This window comes from Lupinus angustifolius, chromosome LG04, assembly GCF_001865875.1.
Source record: "Lupinus angustifolius cultivar Tanjil chromosome LG04, LupAngTanjil_v1.0, whole genome shotgun sequence".
Classification (NCBI taxonomy): Eukaryota; Viridiplantae; Streptophyta; class Magnoliopsida; order Fabales; family Fabaceae; genus Lupinus; species Lupinus angustifolius.
The window spans coordinates 3,010,352-3,017,887 of NC_032012.1; the positions used below are offsets into that span (position 1 = coordinate 3,010,352).

Here is a 7,536-nt window from a genome sequence, read left to right on the forward strand (position 1 = left end):
GCAATGACGTCATCACTATTTCAATTTGTTTCCACGGGGTTAGAAAAAAAATATGTATTTTTTATTTAAAAATAGTAATCTATCATACATTTGGCAATGTTATCTTATATTTTTTATGGTGAATATAGTCTTCCTTTAATTTGCTTCAGGCTAGGAAAATATTAGTTGATAAACAATTCCAATAATATTTATATGATGAGCATAAAACTAAAATATGTTTTAAATAATCCACATAATAATTAAAGTGTTGTTTGAAATAAGAGAACATAAACACTTCGATCTAACTTACTAAAAGTTCAGTACACGAGTTTTCACCAAGTATGTCACTAAAAATTTTAAACTAACACTCATATACAATAATTTCATGAATATCTTTCTGTGAGTTGTACTAACAATGAATTGCATCCTATAAACATGAATATATGCTTTGTATTGAAGATCATTGGGTATAACTTTTCAATTGTGCATGACATACATAAGTGTTATGCTCTTTCAAATTGTCACTCTATTCATTGAACTCATCTTTTATAATTCTGATCTTATCTCCTGCAATATATACGGTAACATGTAATTGAAAATAAAGATCCTTGACATAAAAGTATAACCTTATTTATGCAAAGTGTTACTTAATTCATCAAGATCATTTTAAGATGTCATGTTTTTATGTGGTTAATAATAACTATTTGCAAAAGACATATAGTTTTTGAGAATATAAATATATAATTTTTTGACTCAATCAATAAATTATTAGAACAGCTTAATAAACAAAAATTGAAGAATACTTATAATTTAAAAAATGAAGATTATAACATCTGGAATCTAATATTTAGAAAGAGATGAGAAGGTAAAAATATTTTTGAATATTTTTCTTTCTAATTTTAGTATTCAAAATTTTAAAAAACATTACTATTTACCCAAACAAAAAATCTATTAATTTTTTGTCTTATGTTATATTGAAATAAATAAAAATACTTCATACACAAAAAATATTAAAATAAGGAATTGAGAAATGAAAAATTTGATTATAAATTATTTATATATTTATTTACTCAAATAAATAATTATTAATCAATAAATAACTCAATAAACATCGTATGTATTTTTTAGATATTAACCAATTATAAAACTAATTTTATCAACTAACTAAAGTTTTAACTATATCCTCAAGAATGAAGAGCAATTAGCAGTCACAAAATCACATGTAGAAATTAGTTTGGGCTTAATATAACTATAAACTTTATTTCCATTTGAAATCATGTGGCGAGGAATAACTGAGTGTTTGTGGATAGCAGGAATCTTCATTAGTTATAGACTTCTAGGAGATTCATTGCTATATACGTAAAATAACGCATAAATAAAACATTTTTTCATTTTCAATTTTTCATTTTATTTCTAAAATCTCAATCTCGTGTCTTTCATTCTACCATCGAATCGAGAGATACAGCAAAAAACGCCGATCCAATCCAGCGTTTCTTTTTCACCGAAATCGAAACGCTGTTTCCGAGCATCACCTTCCTTCAGCTGTTGTTCCTCTTCAATTCCCGTAAATCATTCTCTCAAATCATCTTTTAGGTTTTGGCTATGATTTTTGTTGATTACTTTCTTAAATGTTTGATTCTATTGAACATGATTTAAATGTTTCTTGTTTATCTTTTTATGCATTATTTCCTCAATTATCTGATTTTAAAAGTAAATGAGTACTTCTATTGGGACCGTGGTTCCGGTATTTGGTGTTACCAAGGAAAATTGATTGACAGTCTGAAACGCTAGAAAAGTGTTTGATTCTATCAGTTTATATGTAATGAAGGTTTTAAATTGCGGTCATTGTTGCGGATGTTTACCAAAATTGAGGAAAATTGATTGAGGGTCAGAAACGCTCGCCACCTCGCATGGCTTTGTTGATTTATGTCAGGTTTCCGCTTCAGATTGCATAGAGATTGGACTGCCCTTGTGCATTGTTATTCTCTAGTTTAGTTTGTTCTTTATATTTTTCTTTGGAGGGCCAGCCTTGGTGCATTGTTGTGTCAGGATCAAAACCTGAAAACAGTATACCTGTTTATAGTAGTTAAGTTGCTAACATTTACCCGCCTAATAACACACCTGGTGGGAGCCTCATGCACCGGGCTGACCAATTTTTCTTTGTAGCTTTCTTGTGTTTGATATCATGTCCTCTTACTTTTGTATTATTCTTCTTTCGTAATGAATTTCTCTTTCTATAGAAAAGTAAAGATATGGATGGCCGTGGCTTGTAATATTGAGTACATGAATCTTTTTCTTTTTTAAAACAGGGAAAATTATATTTCCTAGTTGTTAAATAAAACGTTAGGAACTATAACTGTATGTCATCGTGCCTGCATTGAATATTCAGAATAGCAGAATTATATTAATGATCATACATTCATTTTCTACCTGGAAAATTTGAAATGTTTGATAGTCGGCCTGTTTAAAGTAGTTATTTATTGTTTAGGTATCTCCTATTTCAACCCGTTTTCATGTTTAAACTAGTTATGGTGAACATTTTAGACTATTGGGATAATTTAGAGATGACCCTGGTTGTCTTTGTTAGAACTGGTAATTCAGGCAGAAGATGAACAAAGAAATAGAATGTATGAAGGATTCAGATTTAGCGAGATTGAGATTAGGAATTATATTATTTTTCATGAGATAACAAGATACGAGTTTCTAAGAGAAATGGAACTAGTTCCCTATGAATCAGTTTCCTCCAAACTTCCCATTTACAATGTTGGATTGGATACAGTCTTTGATTTAATTATATAGTTATCTTGTATTTTAGAAATTGTCTTCTGTTTGAATCCTGTTGAACTTCACACTCACACATTTATCTTCTGTTGATTTCTTATTTACTAACTACAGTTTTATTTGATTTTTCAGAATATTGGAAGGTTTTAATTGTTGATTCTGGTCTAGTCAACTTGTGGAGTTTTAATCCAAGTTCCAAACATATAGAGCCATGAGTTTTATTTTTGGAGGAACAAGAGCAGATATAGAAAATGGATTTCCAGGGTTTATACCTCAGAGGCGTACATTGGTATGTACTTTGTGTATCTATTATCTGCACAAGTGATCTAATGTTGATGATTTATTTTTTGTGTTTCCCAGTTTTATGACTAAAAGCATTATCAGATATGTAGCTTCTTTAACATCAACTAAAACTTCATATTTATTCCAACTTTTTCTTCAGCGTGTTCATGCTGCACGTCCAAGTAATTCCAATTCTCTCACTTTTCTTGTAACAGGTATTATGTTCTTACCTCTTATGTTTTGTTTTAGCATTTTGTGCAGACCACTTCTCTTTTTCTATATCTTTTGTCCTAATCACAACTTCCTGCTTATATATTCCAGTTCTCCTGTTATTCATGATACTGAACTCTCAACAAATGTCACCAAATTTCATGGTAAGCTGTTCTAGTGTGTAAACAAGGCATGTATGTTTTTTCAATCAAAGATGATATTTTAAATTATTAAAGTGGTTTATGAGGTCTTCTTTTGGTTTGTAGCTCTGGCTGGTGCTTGGTGTTTTCTTGATGGCTACAATGTTAAGGATGTACGCAACGTTTCAACAGCTTCAAGTGCAGGCCCAAGCTCATGCAGCAACAGCCAGTGGCCTTCTTGGACACACAGAACTGCGGTTGCATATGCCACCATCAATAGCACTGACAAGCCGTGGGCGGCTGCAAGGCCTCAGACTTCAGCTTGCACTTCTTGATCGAGAGTTCGACGATCTAGGTTTGTTCTTTTCATTATATAAATTCCTATACTTGGAGGTTTTTTAGAACTTTCTGAAAACCAATTAAACTTTAGTTAACTTATGTGCTCATTTCAAATGTGCTATATAATATATTCTTACAGATTTTTCCTTTAAAATAATTTCAGATTATGAAACTTTAAGAGCTCTGGATTCAGATAATGCTTCTTCTGGATCTTCAATGACCGAGGAAGAGATCAATGCTCTTCCTGTCCACAAATACAAGGGTTCTGGTCCTCAAAGGTATTCAGTCAAATCAGTTGTTATATCCTCTCTTTTTTGTGAACCTTAATGTTTTAAACAAAACACTTTCTAAAAGTGATGTGTACCAAAACTTGTAGCAAATCCTTAGTATTAACAAATTCTGAAAGATACATTTTAGGGTAAAAAAGAAAGATCATATGATGATATGAAATAATTTTGTTATCTTTGATGTTGAATTATATTACTTTGGTTATAATTAACATATTAATTTTGATTCATAATACACTCTCAAAATTATACTAATTTTTTTAAAAGAAGCTGCTTTTGCTTTCAGCAGTAGTTCCTCAATGCAACAAGCTTCATCTTCCACATCTGCCGAGGTATTAACTTCATCCTTGGTTATTTGTCTTCCCATTTGACATAAATAAGTAAATTATACTTCATCTTATGGGAACTCCACTTGTTCCTTGAAGCCTTGAGGGTATTGTCTTCTGCATGTTTTTCCAGTGATTTTCTTGCACTATTCCTGGCATTATGGTGAAGTGCTGATACTCCTCAAACTACATTTTATATGTGATGACTGTGAATCTGTGATATAAATATTCAGCAGTATAGCATATTATCCTGGTTGAGTACTTTGAAAATTGGCAATAACATTTATATTAGAGTAAATTACATTGACATCTTTGAGATTTAGTTTAACAACACATGGCACCCCTCCCTTTCTTGCACCTACACAAACATCCTTTAATTTATGTGCATCCATTCCGCCCTGTACCCCCACCAGGGACAATGAGTGTATTGTTTGTAATGAATCTAATTTACTTTATGTATTATTTTCTTGAATATCTAATATCTTATCATTTACATCCTTTGATCCACCATTGTATAGTCGTTGAAATTCACTAGAACTGTCCACTGTCTGATGTTTTCATGGGGCTGTTAAATAACAAAAGGATCGCAGAACATTTACATAGTTAATCTTTCCTTGTTGTGCTTTTAAGTTTTTCATATTTTAAGCTGTTATTGAGGAGTGGTCGGTATTTGGTACGAATAATTTATTGGTTTTTTGCGTGGCAGAAGAAGCAAGATCGTTCAAACGCAACTGGGAGCATGAAAGTCTCTGATGATGAGCTCACTTGCAGCGTATGTTTGGAGCAAGTTAATGTTGGAGATATACTCCGTAGCTTGCCCTGCTTGCATCAGGTTAGATATATATCTAGGAAGTGAAAATGCCAATTTCACCCTTATTTAGCTTGCCCTGCTTGCCTAAAGTTATTAAACCCAAATATTTTGGGTTTTTACAAAAGTAAATATTGGTGCAAGTCGGGCTGGAAACGACCCGAACATGAGTTCAACTTGATAAGAATTGGCGCAGCTTGAAACTTGATTTTAGGTCGATACCAATTATTTTTTTAGATCGAACTAGATTTTGAGTTTGTGAACTGGTCAACTAGTTAGCTTGAGTTGGTTTAGTTCGTCAGGAGATTGCAAACTGTTTAGTTCAACTCATTATTTTGATTGGTTCATTTCGTCAGTTCGAATGGTTATTACTTATTTGAGATGTTAAATTTAAAGGAGGGGACTCACTTACTCTAAGAATAAGTTTAAGAATTTACTCCACATCTTAGCCATCAATTCTAGAGGAATCCAATGGTTTAAATTAGTGAGTCGATTTAAACCATGAGATTTCCCTATAATTGATGGCTAAGATGTGGAGTAAGTTTAAAAAACTTATTATTGGAGTAAGTTATACCCTTCTCTAAATTTAAAGATTATATATACAATCGAGCGAGCTCACGAGTCTAACAAGCTGAACTGTAATTGGCTCCAGTTCCACTAGTTTATTTAACGAACTCAATTTTAGCTTAAGTTCAACTCATTTGGTTTATGAACCAAGATTATTGAGCTTAATAACTAGTCGAGTTTCAAACGAATGACGAGTTAATTCAGTTCATTGGCAGCCTTGTGGAAGCATGCATATGCTAATGAACCAATTATTGACTATTATTTGAAGGAGTTAAGTAATCCTGAAGTTTGTCTGAAACGCTGAGGTTGATTTTATGCATTTATTTACTTATCAATCTAATATGATATTGAGACCTTGTTTATGTGTTTTTGAAGTTTCACGCCAATTGCATCGATCCCTGGCTGCGGCAACAAGGGACATGCCCTGTCTGTAAATTCCGAGCAGGATCTGGATGGAATGAAAGTGGGCATGATGATATTGCGGACATGGTTTGAATACCTCTATTTTGTATTTATGAGCGTGTGATTATAATATGCTATAGGCTATAGCTTTAACTTACCCCCGTCGTGTATAAAAACAGGTGGCTTATGACTAGTTTTTGGGTAATTAGCCTGACATAGGAATGACAGAATACCATGTAAAAACTACAGAAGTTCACAGATTTGTTTCATATTGTAAGGACCAAGTTTCTTGGGCCAGTGTAAAAGTATATAGCATATATTGTAACTATAGCCACTTCAAAATATATTGTTTCAATTTGTATTATAAGGAATTCCATGAGTGAATTTTTTTTTGTTACTACCAACAAGTATATCTTTCACTTTTTGGGTAAGAAACTAATTTCTTTTAGGGTGTGTGACTGCCCTCTCAACAAGTATCGCTGACAGGAATCAAACACTCGGTCTTTTGATCATCCTGAGGATTTAGTGGGGTCTTACACCACTAGACCATCACCTTGTTGGTATTTTGATGAGTCAATTTGGTTAGAATTTCGAATATAATTCAAAGATATCAAACCAGGAAATGATTAGATAAATGATAATCAATTTCCCCATTCATCAAATTAACAAGTGTTAAAGGGACTGATTAACGAATTGTTGTCATGCTTGGGAGGTAGGGAAGGGAAGAATGAGATTTTATATCCCATGTTTAGATGTGTAAACTTTATAAGGTGAAGAGAGTGGAAGGTTTGAGATATGTTTTATTAAAAATAAGCATAATTGATATTTTATAAATAACAAATACTAGTGATTTGAAAAATGAGTATCTTTCACCATTGACTTAAGTGTATTGCTCCATAGTAGGGCAACCTTGCCTACTTACGCCTCATCCCCATTTCAAATCTTTGCTGAGTAAGCAATCATTTTGATTCCGAACAATGTAACCACTTATCACTTTATTCCTCAGAGATGGAAATTATATGTTTAACTCTTGAAAGTGTATTGTGTTAATTAGTTTGATCCTCAAGGAGGGACTAAACTGATCGATGATACACTTTCACGGATTGAACTAATTGAAATACACGTTCAAGGACTAAACTGATTGACGTGATACATTTAAGGAGGAGCCATACTAGAATTATAATCTCTATTTCTCACTGACTAAAGTAATGAGTGACTATATTTTCAACCACCAAAGTGACCATTTGTTGAATCTCTATTGCATGAAATATTTATCTCCATTTCCCATTTCTATATCCACACCCTCTATCAGCATCCGGAGGGGCCACGCCCATGAGATCTCTAAGTATGGGGTAAATTGCCATCCTGCCTGAGATAATCAAAACAACTCTACTTGAACTGGACCATACCATGTC

General features: G+C 32.6%; 1 protein-coding gene across 5 annotated transcripts; it reads left to right on the plus strand.

Moving 5' to 3' along the window:
• LOC109345113 (E3 ubiquitin-protein ligase SDIR1-like) lies at positions 1,337 to 6,478 on the plus strand. Of its 5 annotated transcripts, none has more exons than XM_019583917.1 (9): positions 1,337 to 1,543; positions 2,893 to 3,049; positions 3,203 to 3,257; positions 3,364 to 3,416; positions 3,519 to 3,747; positions 3,895 to 4,009; positions 4,305 to 4,350; positions 5,054 to 5,176; positions 6,095 to 6,478. In XM_019583917.1, the coding sequence occupies exons 2-9, from the start codon at positions 2,972 to 2,974 to the stop codon at positions 6,212 to 6,214; spliced, it is 819 nt and encodes a 272-aa protein (XP_019439462.1). In that variant the 5' UTR covers positions 1,337 to 1,543; positions 2,893 to 2,971; the 3' UTR covers positions 6,215 to 6,478. The 5 variants fall into 5 exon arrangements, with proteins under 5 accessions (XP_019439462.1, XP_019439463.1, XP_019439460.1 ...); XM_019583918.1 differs by having other exon boundaries at positions 4,308 to 4,350; XM_019583915.1 differs by having other exon boundaries at positions 1,339 to 1,572; positions 5,051 to 5,176.